Below are 14,617 nucleotides of genomic sequence, written 5' to 3'. Positions count from 1 at the left end.
AATTGAGCAGGACCCGGTGGGACCCTCCTGGGCAAAAAGCCTTTCCAGGTCCCTCATTTTCTTATTTGCAGGATAAAAGATTCAGCCTCCTATTACCCGCCCTGAGTTCCAAAGGGTAGATTCAAATAGGTACTAATCAGGGAAATAATGAATGCAGGAAAAAAGCAAGAATAATCAAGAAACTATAGTGCAGTGATTAAAGCAAGATACTGGTTCCTCCTTGAGGAATATACATAATAATATATCTGAGTTCTTTTGCAGAAACTAAGGCCCTCACCCATTTGGAGAATGGAAACTTTGGACTGAGCACAAGATGCCTAGGACATTGCCCTGTAATCTCACCACAAAGCAGGGTAAAAGTCACATACCCTGCAGCCCTCACCCCAGATTTTGCCTATAAAAATTTCTCCCTAAAAACCATAAGCAGTTTGGGGTTGGGGGGGAGGTTTGAGCATGAGCCACCCATTCTCCTTTTTGGTCCTGCAATATACATTTCTTGACTCCAAACTCAGACTTTTGGTTTGTTTGGCCTCACTGTACATCTAGCACAAGGACACATATTTGCCAAAAACAGCCTTTTAGCAGCTCTGAGGGGGTTGCTCCAAAGAGAATATGAAGCAGAAACACCTCTGACTCAAACCCAACCTAAACCAAGATTGGGACTGGAGCCCATGCGGTTTTTTTTTGGGGGGGGGGGTTGATTTTGTTTTTGTTTTTGTTTTGCTTTTTAGGGCCGCGCCCATGGCATATGGATGATCCCAGGCTGGGGGTTGAACTGGAGCTGCAACTGCCGGCCTGCATCATAGCCACAGCAATGCAGGATCTAAACCATGTCTGTGACCTCCACCACAGCTCATGGCAATGCTAGACCATTAACCCACTGGGTGAGGACAGGGATCAAACTCACATCCTCATGGGTACTAGTCGGGTTCATTACCAATGAGCCGCTCTGGGAACTCCAAGGGTCTCCTACTTTCGAATGTCCTCTTTCCCTTAAATTCTGGTCCTTAGTCCTAAAGATCATTATTTTGCAGAACATGAATGCAGGACTCATTTTACCTTTCACTTAATGACCTGAGGCATATCTTGTGCTTTTATCTATGGTTTTATAGTTAAGCAAACCTGCTTCATTCCACAAGGTTCTGATGGCTTTCTTGAGTGACTGTTAACTTACAGTGGTCTCCCAAATTTCCCTAGGTTTCCCTTTCTATCTATGGTTCCCTACTGGGACTTCTACAACTACCTGTGTAACCTATCCTTATCAAATAATTGCAGTCAATCACTCATCTTGATAAAAGATTACTGCTAGTCACAAGAAACAGATGTCTCAGTTAATAATTTTAGTGCTTTTCCCATCGTGGTGCAGCGGAAACGAATCCAACTAGGAACCATGAGGTTGAGGGTTCTATCCCTAGCCTCACTCGGTGGGTTAATAATCCGGCGTTGCGGTGAGCTCTGGCATAGGCCAACAGCTACAGCTCTGACTGGACCCCTAGCCTGGGAACCTCCTTATGCCATGGGTGTGGCTCTAAAAAGACAATAATAATAATAATTTTAGTGCTTTTCTATGTATGAAAAGATACAAGAATCTGGGTCCATTAAATTTCTTCTTGAAATATTCTAACTATCTGAAAGGCCTCTTTTTCCAAAGCATGGAGTGCCTCATCCTGGTTTTCCTCCAGTATTCTTTTCAGAATGTACTACTGGCCATCAGCAACTGCAGTGGCTGATGACTTAATCCCTGTGGCACCGGATAGTGAGCAACATTCTTAATAAAAAAAAAGTTGGGGAGTTCCCGTCTCGGCGCAGTGGTTGACGAATCCGACTAGAAACCATGAGGTTTCGGGTTCGTCCCTGCCTTGCTCAGTGGGCTAAGGATCTGGTCTTGCAGTGAGCTGTGGTGTAGGTTGCAGACGCGGCTCGGGTCCCGCATTGCTGTGGCTCTGGCGTAGGCTGGCAGCTACAGCTCCGATTCAACCCCTAGCCTGGGAACCTCCATATGCCACAGGAGCGGCCCAAGAAATAGCAAAAAGACAAAAAAAAAAAAAAGTTGGGGGGGGTATTTCCTGTTGTGGCTCAGTGGGTTAAAAACCCAACATAGTATCCATGAGGATGTTGGTTCCATCCCTGGCCTCACTCAGTGGGTTAAGAATCCAGCCCTGGAACTTCTATATGCCATGGGTGTGGCTATACATGCATATATATCCAGGAGTTCCCTTGTGGACCAGTGGGTTAATGATTGTTACTGCAGTGGCTGGGGTTGCTACTATGGCACTGGTTCAACCCCTAGTCCAGGAACCTCCTCATGCTGCTGCTACAGCAGAACCATAAACAAACAAACAAACATTCAGAATCAAAAAGAAAAAAAATTCTAGTTGTTAAGGGTTCAGCATTGTCACTACTGTGGCTCAGGTTCCATCCCTGGCCCAGGAACTTCTGCATGCCATGAGCAAGGCAGAAGGAAAGAAAAAAAGAAAGACAGAAAAGACAGAAAGACAGACAGACAAGAAGAAGAAAGAAAGGAAGGAAGGAAGGAAGGAAGGAAGGAAGAAAGAAAGGAAGGAAGGAAGGGGGAGGGAGGAAGGAAGGAAGGAAGAAAGAAAGAAAGAGGGAGGGAAGGAAAGGAAGGAAGGGAGAAAGGAAGGAAGGAAGGAAGGAAGAAAGAAAGAAAAGGAAAGAAAGACGAAAAAAAGAAGAAAGAAAGAAAGAAAGAAGAAAGAACGAAAAATAGAACTAAAGAAACGAAGAAAGAAAAAGAAGAAAAGAAAGAAAGAAATAAAAAAACGAAATAAATAAATAAATTAAATATTCAATGACGGACCTAACGGACTTCGTGCTTCCTTTTGCTTCCTGCATTTCTTTCCTTCGCTCCCTTGCCCCGCATTCCCCCCCTCCACTTACTTCCCTCCCACTTTTTCCCTTTTCTTTCATAGAGTAATGGGTGAGTGATGGCTAAAAGTGAGATCTTAATTCTCTGCTCAGGAATTGAATCTGGGCAGCCTGGATGAAAACCAGGTAATCCTAGCCACTAGACAAGCTAGAGGCTGAAAGCAGAATTGCCCTGATTCTTGCCCCCTGTTGAAAGCAAGAATGTTTCATGGAGATAAAGACTGTAAAAATAGGTATAAATTTTATTGTTAGAAACACAGTACAAAATATGGGAGAGCACACAGAGAATTAGTCTGTTTATCTAAGGCAGAAGTAAAGCAGTAACACATACCCAAAGGAGTGAGCGTGCAGGTGTCCCCCGGAATGAGGGCTTAAACCACATATACGGGGTGGTTCTTCCAGGTCTTCCTCTTTGTCTTCCTTTAGGCAATTACCTTGTTTTATCTTTTAGCCTGACCAGACCCAGGACCCTCCCCTGATCTGTGTGTGCATATTTTGGCCAGGATGGATTCCAAAGCAAAGCATGGTGGGAAGGTGATCCAGACTTATTATGGCCTGGCACTACCTCCCTTTCTGACCCAGAGGGGTCTTCCTGCACATATGCAGTTGGGGTCTCCCTGATCCTGAGGATGGGGAGTACATGGCCTTTTTGTTCTTCTGTCCAAGCAGGGCTCAGCAACTCTTTTGATCCTGTCATTACTTTTGTGTGTGTGTGTGTTTTTAGGGCCACACCTGGGGCTAGGGGTTGAATCGGAGCTGTAGCTGCTGCCTACACCACAGTCACAGCAACACCAGATCTGAGCAGCATCTGCAACCTACACCACATAGCTCATGGCAACAGATCCTTAACCCACTGAGCAAGGCCAGGGATCAAACCTGCAACCTCTCGGATACTAGTCAGATATGTTTCCACTGAGCCACGACAGGAACTCCGATCCTGTCCTTACAACTGTTTAACATGTTCACAGAAGACAAGTACCAGTTACTTGCCTTGTGCCTGTTGTTATTTCCATCTTGAAGTATAAATAAGTGGCTGGTTGTAAATGTTTATCCCGGAGCCCACCTATCTCCTGCCTCAAGAAGTGTAAATAAGAGGCTAGTTGCAAATGTCTATCCTGGAGCCCATCTACCTCCTGACTCACATGGAGCATTTATTTAATTTATAAATGCCTATAAGCTGTATATAAAAGGTTCTGAACTGCACTGCACTCTGGTGCTGTGACTTCCTCATTACCTCAGTCTGTGTCTGTAGAAATTCTTTCATTTTTCATGAAGACTATCACTCCATCTCCAGGGTCCACACATTGGTAAATTTCATGAGCGTCATTCATGTAAAAATTCAGATCCTGCCTGTTCCACATAGGTAGACATGAGGATAGCACATCGATTTTATTAAAAAACAATTTTTTTAATTGAAGCATAGTTGGTTTACAATGTTGTGTTTGTTTCAGGTGTACATTAAAGTGATTCAGTTATACGTACATATATATCTTTTTCTTCAAATTCTTCTCCCTTATAGGTTATTACAAAATATTGAGTATGGTTCCCCATACTTAGCAACAAGTCCTTGTTGGCTATCTATTTTATATGTAGTATGTATATATTAACCCCAAACTCCTAATGTACCCCCACATACACACTTCCCCTTTGGTAACCATAGTTTGTTTTCTATGTCTGGGGTCCATTTATGTTTTGAATATAAGTTTATTTGTATCTTTTTTTTAGATTCCACATGATATCATATGATATTTGTCTTTGTCTGCCTTACTTTGATTAATATAATAATCACTGGGGTCCGTCCATGTTGCTGCAAATGGCATTATTTCATTCTTTTTATGGCTGAGTTGTATTCCATTGTATATAGGTACCACATCTTCTTCATCCACTCCTCTGTCGATGGACATTTAGGTTGCTTCCATGTCTTGGCTATTGTGAATAGCACTGCAGTGAACATTGGGGTTCATGTATCTTTTCGAATTATGGTTTTCTCTGGATATATACCCAGGAGTGGGATTGTTGGATCATATGGTAGTTCTATATTTAGTTTTTCAAGGAGCCAAAGTGGTGGGGGTGGGGGAATAACTATCCAGGTTTTCCAGTAACACAAGTAAATTCAATACTGTTACTCAATATTGTCACAAGTATATATCAATATATGAACCATGCACACAAATGCCTGGTTTATTCTAAGATGCCTTACTGGTCTTCAATTAAACCAGTTTTTCCCTGGTGGTACAGCAGGTTAAGGATCTAGCCTTGTCACTGAAGTGGCTCAAGTCACTGTTCTGGCACAAGTTCGACTCCTAGCCCAGGAAATTCCACATGCAGAGGCCGAGGCCAGAAACAAAAACAAAAAAAAGCACAACCAGTTTTTCCCCCTAGCAGTGGTTCTCAATAACTTGGCAGTTGCTTGGAGATATTTGGTGTCACTCCTGGGTTTGGGTGAGATGTTACTGGCATCTAGGGGTAGAATCTGGGAATGCAGCTAAATATCTCAAAAAACATAGGATAGCCTTCCAAAACAAGACTTATCAGGCTGCAAAGATGAACAGTGAAGAGGTTGGAAGCAGGGGTGGTGGTGGTCTCGGGGGTGGGTGGGGGTGTGTGTGTGTAAATGGTAAAATCATTCAATACCTCCCTTTGAGAACCAGGGCTTTAGAGGTTGGGGGAAAAGTCTGAAAACCTGGAGTTCCCTTTGTGGCTCAGGCGGTTAAGAGCACAACATAGTTTCCATGAGAATGAGAGTTCCACCCCTGGCCTCACTCAGTGGGTTAAGAATCTGGAATTGCTGCAAGCTTCCACAAGGGTCACAGATGGGGCTTGGCTATGGCGTAGCTGTGGCTGTGATGGGCAGCAGCAGCTCCAATTTGACCCCTAGATTGGGAACTTCCATATGCCGTGGGTGTGGCCATAAAAAGGAAAAAAAAAAAATCAGAGGTTCCCTTGACCCGCTCCTTAGTTTGAGCAGTTTACTAGAGTAGCTCACAGAACTCAGGAAAATAAGTTACTTTCTAGACTACTGTTTCATTACAGAGGATATTAAACGATATGAATGAACAACCAGATGAATTGATACCCATGGGCAGGGTCCACAAGGGCCTTGAGCACCAGAGCTTCTGTCTCAGTGGAGTTTGGGGTGCTCCACCCTCCCAGCAGAGATGCATTCCTGTTTACCAGTCTGGGAGCTCTCTGAACCCCATCCTTTTAGGGTTTTATGTTGGCTTCATTACATAGAGGAAGTGGATTAAATCATTGGTCATTGGTGATTGGTTCAACCTCCAACACCACTGGGAAGGTGGGTGGTTGAGGCTGAAAATTCCAACCCTCTAATCAAAGCTCAGTCTTTTGGAGTTCCTGCTGTGGATCAGTGGTAACAAATCGGACTACTAGCCATGAGGATGCAGCTTCGATCCCTGGCCCTGCTTAGTGGGTTAAGGATCCAGCATTGCTGTGAGCTGCAGTGTAGGTTGCAGACATATCTCTAATCCCGCATTGCTGAAGCAGACGATTTGACCCCTAGCCTGGGAAGTTCCATATGCCCTCAGGTGAGGCTCTAAAAAAAAAAAAAAAAGCTCAAGTCTTCCTGGCAAACAGCCCAGAAGCTCTCTGAGAGTCGCTTAACCAAGAGTTATCTCATTACATACCAAAGACACTCTTATCACTCAGGAGATTCCAAGGGTTTTAGGAGTCTGTGCTAGAATCCAAGAACAAAGACCAACTATTTTTTATGATATCCTAGAGATCAAAAACCAGCCCCCTCATACCAGCATTCCCTCACCTCCCTTCTCAGGAAGTACACAGAACTTACCTTAGAAAATAGGTATTTCTGATTTAAAAGACTCTTTCCTCCCTAAAGCTGATTCAGCTGGCACAGAAATTTACTTTCAAACCTAGGATGGTATTGATTGAATGATCTGTATACAGGACTTCTGCTGCTGGTAATTCTAAGTTGGGAAATTTGGACCAACTCTCCAGCTGGAGGCAAATGAAAATCTGTACATAGTGTACATCTTTTTCTAAAGTATCTAAAAACACTGAAGATCTAAGTACTAGTAAGAAATCACTGCAGTGGAATCTTAAAAAATCCCAACCCAGGAATTCCTGTCGTGGCTCAGTAGTAATGAACCAGCATCCATAAGCAAGCAGGTTTGATCCCTGGCCTCACTCAGTGGGTTAAGAATCCGGCATTGCCATGAGATGTGGGTTAAGAATCCAACTGCAGTGACACAGGTAATCTCAGAAGCACGGGTTTGATCCCAGGCCAGGTGCAGTAGGTTAAAGGACCTGGCGTTGCCACAATTCGGAATCAATTCCCAGCCCAGAAACTTCCATGTGCCATTAAAAAAAAAAAAAAAAAAAATCCCATTAAAACAGAGAAGAAAATAGTGGTTACCAGGGGCTCCGGGGGGAGGAGGTAGGAAAGGGGAGATGTTAGTTGAAGGAAGCAAATGTCCAGTCATAAGATGAATGAATTCTGGGGATCTAATTCACAGCATGGTGACTATAATTAATAATACTATATTTTTGAAATTTGCTAAGGGAATAAATCATAAATGTTCTCACTACCAAAAAGAAATTATAATTATGTAATGTGATGGAGGTGGTAGCTAATGCTATGGTGATAAGCATTTTGCTAATCAGTTCATTGTGTAACCAGTCAGGACCCTGTGAGGCCTCCCCAGAGTGGACCCCTACTCCTATTCTCTACCTGCCTTTTTATCAACAGAAAAACTTCAAAGAATCAATTAAATCAGCGAAGTGAGAAAATAAATACAAAGAAAAAGGAAAATAGTAAAGAAAGACAGAACAATGATAGTTTAGCCATCCAACAAAGTCAAGGACCTTTAGTTAGTTCTTCAAAGGCTATAGATAATATTCTGGGCCATGACCTTGGAGCTGTTTTGCAGGTGCTGAAGCCCCCACTGGTGGAAGACGTCAACTGTTTGCTGCCCACAAGCACGTAGACCCCAGACCATTTGGAACCAGAAGGGTTTTTTGGGGGTTTTTTGTTTGTTTGTTTGTTTTTGTCTTTCTAGGGCTGCACCCAAGGCATATGGAGGTTCCCAGGCTAGGGGTCTAATCAGAGCTGTAGCTGCCGGCCTACGGCCAGAGCCACAGCAATGCGGGCCACGTCTGCCACCTACACCACAGCTCACGGCAACGCCGGATCCTTAACCCACTGAGCATGGCCAGGGATCAAACCTGCAACCTCATGGTTCCTAGTTGGATTTGTTAACCACTAAGCCACGACGGGAACTCCTGGAACCAGAAGGTTGATGACACTAACTCCGAGTTACCTTACCACACATCATTCAGGAAAATGTCCATGAGCAGATCATGCCCTGCTCCTCCAACACTATAGGATTCCTGGGAGTTCCTGTCATACTCAGTAGTTAATGAACCCAACAAGGAACCATGAGGTTGAGGGTTCGATCCCTGGCCTCGATCAGTGGGTTCAGGATCTGGTGTTGTGAGCTGTGGTGTAGGTTGCAGACGCGGTTGGGATCCCACGTTGCTGTGGCTCTGGCGTAGGCCAGTGGCTACAGCTCCAATTAGACCCCTAGCCTGGGAATCTCCATGTGCCATGAGTGCAGCCCTAGAAAATGGTAAAAAGACAAAAAAAAAAAAAAAGAAAAGGAATCACTGCATGGAGACTAGGACAGTGTTCCAGAGGCGGGAGCCAGACACCAGAGGTGGGGTTACCCTTGAAGTGGTCTACAAGAGGCAGGTAGGGACCAATGTGAGCTTTAGGGGTCTGCAGGCTCAGGAGTGAAGTGAGGGTCTCCCCTCTTTGGGCTGGCACCCCAAAGGAGTATCTCTGAGGAACAGAGGAGAACTGAAAGCAAACCGGTAGGTACTGCTGCCAGGTTTCCTCTCACCTAGGAGACACCAGAAAAAGACTTGTGTAACTAGAGTGCATTACTGTTAAAGTAAATTTAATGGGCAAAACACAGCTAGAGAAAACAAGGTGATTTCATAAATATAAAAGATTGGATGTGACAGGAAGACATAACAAGGTTGAATTTGTACTCAACAGTCTATTGATTAACAAAATGAAATAGTCAAATTCAAGGAGTTCCCACTGTGGTTCAGTAGGTTAAGAACCCGACATAGTCTCCGTGAGGATGCAGGTTTGATCCATGGCCTTGTTCAGTGGGTTAAGGATCTGGTGTTGCCACAAACTGTGACCTAGTTTGGCCTAGGCCTGCAGCTACAGCTCCAATTCAACCCCTAGCCTGGGCACCTTCATATGCCACAGGTGCAGCCCTAAAAACAAAAACAAACAAACAAACAAACAAAAGAAATAGTCAAATTCAGTATCACATTGGGTGATTTTTTTTTTCCCCTGAGCCTGTGGCACATGGAAGTTCCCAAGATAAGGATCAAACCCACCCCACAGCAGAGACTCAGGCCACTGCAGTGACATCACTGGATCCTTAACCCGCTGCACCGCATGGGAATTCCCACACTGTGTGGTTTGAGCATGTATTACTCCATGATCGATAGGTACAACAAGGAAACAAAAATATAATCAGTAAAAATAAGAATTTCAATATGATTAACCAACTTGACCTATTGGGCATCTATAGAAAATGCACTCAATTATTGTAGAGTCCATAGGATCTTTCAGCACAAACAGATCATCTACTAAGTTTGACCACGAATGCTGCTCAAGGCAACTCTCAATAAATTTCAAAGAACTAAAGTTAGGCCGAGTATGTTCTCCGGCCACAAGGTAGTAATACTAGAAACCAGCAACAAAAAGAATGAAAAGAGGTCCTCCATACTTTTGGCCACAAAGACATGCACTTCTATATAACTCGTTGATTAAATAAAAGCTTGGATCTGATGTGGCTGTGGCTGTGGTGCAGGCTGGCTGCTGTAGCTCCAATTTTACCCCTAACCTCCATATTCTGCAGGTGCCACCCTAAAAAGACAAAAAAAAAAAAAAAAAGGAGAGGATGAAATGAGAATTGGCTCATTAGTGTACTGATGTGAAAGCAAATGAGTGTTCACTACAAGCCTACAGACACATGAACTAAAAAACCCAGTGATTACTATTTTTTATTTACTCTTTTATTTTTTTGGCCTTATCTGTGGCATGCAAAAGTCCCCAAGGCCAGGGATTGAGATTATTTTTTTCCCCAGTTTTACTGTGATACAATTGATTTTAATACCTGACAATTATTATTTAATTTTACTAGAGCTGAATATAGACAGATTTCTTCACACATATATGAAATTACCTCATATATTCCCAAATTCAAGATATATTCCCAATATCTCTATGAAGTATGTAATATTTTGCATAATATGTTGAACTGAACTCAGTTAAATTAGTTGATAAATGACAAGTAGTAAAACACGGGGTAGAAGGATTTAATATAAAGATATTTGACTCAAAAACCCATTGCTAGGAGTTCCCGGGTGGTTTGGGGGGTTGAGGATCCAGCATCGTCACTGCACGGGTTTGATCCCTGGCCCAGGAACTTCCTTCTGCTGTGGGTACCGCCAAAAAAGAAAAAAAAAAAAAAAAAAAGAGACTAATCTATGATTAGTCACTTTGCTAGGATAATTGAATTAGAGAAGAGTCAGGAATTCTGGCATAGCCAGTATTTCATTCCCTTTGACTCGTCTAGCAGCCCATGATCCAAGATGACAGAATCATGAAAAGGAAGATGTTCCAGAGAGGAGTTTCCTCAAGGCTCCCTTTATGTCTCTGTTCCTCAGGCTGTAGATGAAGGGGTTCATCATGGGAGTGACCACGGTGTACATCACTGAGGCCACTGCCCTCCTCCTGGAGGAGAGAGCGGCTGCGGAACTAAGGTAGACGCCAACGCAAGTCCCATAGAATAAGAACACAACAGACAGGTGAGACCCACAGGTGGAAAAAGCTTTGTACTTTGCACCAACTGCTGGGCTTCTCAGGATGGAGGACACAATCCGAGTGTAAGAAAAAACTATCCCTGAGAGGGGACCAATACCTAACAGGCTCGTCACCAGATACACCAGGATGTCATTGATAAGCGTATCGGAACAGGCGAGTTTGAGGAGCTGAGCGAGCTCGCAGAAGAAATGGGGGATCTTCAAGTCTGTGCAGAAGGACAGACGCAACACCATCAGACTCTGGAGCAGGGCATTCATAACGCTAATGAACAAGGAGAGGAGAACCAGCAGACCACAGAGGCACGGGTTCATGATGACTGTGTAACACAGAGGGTGGCAGATGGCCACATAGCGGTCGTAAGCCATGATGGTCAGGAGTAAATTGTCCATGCATATGAACACCATGAAAAAGGACACTTGAGTGAGGCAGCCTGCATAGGTGATGGCTTTGTTCCCTGTCTGGATATTCACCAGCATCTGAGGGACTATAGTGGAGGTGAAAGAGATGTCGGTGAATGACAGGTTGGAGAGGAAGAAGTACATGGGGGTGTGGAGGTGGGAGTCGGAGACAACAGCAAAGATGATAAGCAGGTTACCAAGCACCGTCACCAAGTACATGGATAGGAACAGCCCAAAGAGGAGGGGCTGCAGTTCAGGATCCTCTGAGAGGCCCAGGAGGAGGAATTCTGAGACACTTGTATGGTTTTCTGATTCCATGTCATTGATGTGTCTACTGGAAAACAGAGACACGAATTACCATGAAACAGACACACAGACATCACTTGTTTGAGAGAAGCCTTTCATCTATGCCTTAAGTTCCAATAATACTTAAAACAGTTCTTCCTTTTGGTTCCTCTATTCAATTCTTCCTTCACTAAGTAATTTGTTGTTGTTGTTGTTGTTGTTGTTTTAGGGACACGCCCGTGGCATATGGAAGTTTCCAGGCTAAGGGTTGAATTGGAACCTACACCACAGCTACAGCAATGCTGGATCCTTAACTTGCTGAGTAAGGCCAGGGATTGAATCCACGTTCTCATGAATACTAGTTGGGTTTGCTACTGCTGAGCCATGACAGAAACTCCTCACTAAGTAATTTTTGAATACCTTTTAAGCACCATGCATTCTTTGCTAATACAAAAATTAAAAAATGAAAACAGGAGTTTCCATTGTGGCTCAGAGGATTAAGAACCTGACATAGTCTGTGAGGATGCAGGTTTTATCCCTGGCCTCCATCAGTGGGTTAAGGATCCAGTGTTGCCGTGAGCGGGCTGCGGTGTAGGTTGCAGATGTGGCTCAGATCTGGTGTTGCTGTGGCTGTGGTATAGACCTGCAGCTTTGGCTCCTATTCAACCCCTAGCCTGGGAACTTCCATTTGCCACAGGTGTGGCCATAAAAAGAAAAGAAAAAAAAAAGAAAACAAGTGCTATTTTATTATTTTAGGAACTACGTGCCTGCGTGCCATTTAAAAATCTATGATTATATTCTCATCTTTTGTTCATACAACATCAGACCTAGTTGGATGACTTCATTGTCTCAGAGAATTTAAGCTCTATAGTTAAGTCAGTACTGAGTCTGCTCAGAATTATAAATCTCAAGTATTGCTGGAAATTACAAACTCACATTTCTACTGCCTCAATGTGAGAAACAACATCATTAATCCATTCTTTTTTGATTTTGGGGTTTTTTTTGGGGGGGGGGTTGGGTGTTTTTTTTGTTTGTTTGCCATTTTCTTGGGCCACTCTCACAGCATATGGAGGTTCCCAGGCTAGGAGTCAAATCGGAGCTGTAGCCACCGGCCTATGCCACAGCCACAGCAATGCAGGATCCGGGCCGCGTCTGCGACTGACACCACAGCACACGGCAACACCAGATCCTTAACCCACTGAGCAAGGCCAGGGATCGAACCCACAACCTCATTGTTCCTAGTCGGATTCGTTAACCACTGCGCCACGACGGGAACTCCTGGGGTTTTTTTTTTTTTTTTTCATTAATCCATTCTTTAAAGTATTCTGTATGTTACAGTTGGCTCAAACCACTATATGAGGACCTGTCTATATCAAAAGAATTATTTTGCTGTGATTTGTCATTTGTCATCAAAGTACGGTGAAAGACATTTATAAGAAAATCTTGAATGAATCTTTATTGCGTCTTTTGCAGAAGTGTCATACTCATAGGGGATATTCCTATCTGGCCCGTAAAATAAGAATAGCTGGAGTTCCCGTTGTGGTGCAGCAGGTTAAGAACCCGACTAGTATCCATGAGGATGTGAGTTTGATCCTCAGTCTTGCTCAGTGGGTTAAGAATCTGGTGTTGCCATTACAGCGTAGGTTGCAGCTGTAGCTTGGATCTGTTATTGCTGTGGCTGTGATGTAGGCTGGCAGCTGCAGCTCCAATTCAACCCCTAGCCTGGGAACTTCCATATGCAGCAGGTGGGGCCCTAAATTAAAAAAAAAAATGGCCAGTAGTTCCCGTTATGGCTCAGTAGGTAACGAATCTGACTGGGAACCATGAGTTTGCGGGTTCGATCCCTGGCCTCACTCAGTGGGTTAAGGATCTGGCATTGCCATGAGCTGTGGTGTGGGTTGCAGACATGGCTCTGATCTGGCATTTCTGTGGCTGTGGCATAGGCCATCAGCTACAGCTCCAGTTCAACCCCTAGCCTGGGAACCTCCATGTGCTCAGGGTGCGGCCCTAAAAAAAAGACAAAAAAAAAAAGGAATGTATATTTATGTAATATCTATGTATGACTGGGTCACTTGCCTGTACAACATAAATTGGTACAACACTGTTAAATGACTATACTTTAATAATAATTTTAAAAAACAAGGATTATCTTGAAAATTCCATGAGCATTCTTTATCACATGGAGGAGTAAATTGACTGGGAAGACTGACCCGCTTCCCCTAAATCTCAGGGTCTCCTTTAAAAGGTTGAATCCAAAACCAGCAATGTGAATATTTAGCAACATTGGACCCTTCCTTTTTTTCCTGGGAAATCAAGGAAAACCTTGTTTAAATGTAATAAATTCATTTAGTAATTTAAAAAGAAAAAAGGAATACCTTGTAGCAGCCTGGAATTCTCAGAAAATTTTAGGAAGTATTGATTCCTTTGAGTAGAGACTTGGTTTCTGCCATTCTATGGTGAGAGAAAGGGATCAGTGAAACCAGAAGCGACTACAAGTCTAGTGCCAGGGGACTTGGAAATATGCCTGAAGAAAAACACCAAGGTCCTACTGTATAGCACAGGGAACTGTATTCAATATCTTATGAATAACCACAATAGAAAAAAATATTTTAAAAATGGGAGTTCCCATTGTGGCTCAATGGTAAGTTGACTGGGATCCATGAGGACATGGGTTAAGATCCCTGGCCTCACTCAGTGGGTTAAGGATCCAGCCTTGCAGTGAGCTGTGGTGTAGGTCATAGATGCGGCTTGGATCTGGACATTGGTACAGCTCCAATTAGACCCCTAGCCTGGGAACTTCCAGGGCACATGCAGCCCTAAAAAAAAAAAAAAAAAAAAAGTTTTGTACATGTATAACTGAATCACTTTGCTGTACTCTAGAAATTAATACATTGAAAATCAACTATATTTCCAGGTTCCCAGGCTAGGGATCAAATTGGAGCTGTAGCCACCAGCCTGCACCACAGCCACACAGCAACGTGGGATCCGAGACGTGTCTGCGACCTACACCACAGCTTACGGCAACACCAGATCCTTAACCCACTGAGCAAGGCCAGGGATCGAACCCACAACTTCATGGTTCCTAGTCAGATTCGTTAACCACTGCACCACGATGGGAACTCCTTAATGGTTTCTTAAAACCCAGGTTTCTGGAGTT

The 14,617-nt window shown here is 43.6% G+C and overlaps 1 protein-coding gene across 1 annotated transcript; it reads right to left on the bottom strand.

The window, feature by feature from the left end:
• Positions 1 to 10,554: 10,554 nt before the first annotated feature.
• LOC125124268 (olfactory receptor 7A10-like) lies at positions 10,555 to 11,493 on the bottom strand. Its single transcript, XM_047774414.1, has one exon. It carries the CDS (start codon positions 11,491 to 11,493, stop codon positions 10,555 to 10,557), a length of 939 nt encoding a protein of 312 aa, XP_047630370.1.
• Positions 11,494 to 14,617: the final 3,124 nt, after the last annotated feature.

The sequence above is a fragment of the Phacochoerus africanus genome, chromosome 4 (assembly GCF_016906955.1).
Source record: "Phacochoerus africanus isolate WHEZ1 chromosome 4, ROS_Pafr_v1, whole genome shotgun sequence".
Taxonomy (NCBI): domain Eukaryota; kingdom Metazoa; phylum Chordata; class Mammalia; order Artiodactyla; family Suidae; genus Phacochoerus; species Phacochoerus africanus.
The sequence above is the reverse complement of the archived record's forward strand: the minus strand, read 5'-3'. Positions and strand labels throughout refer to the sequence as shown.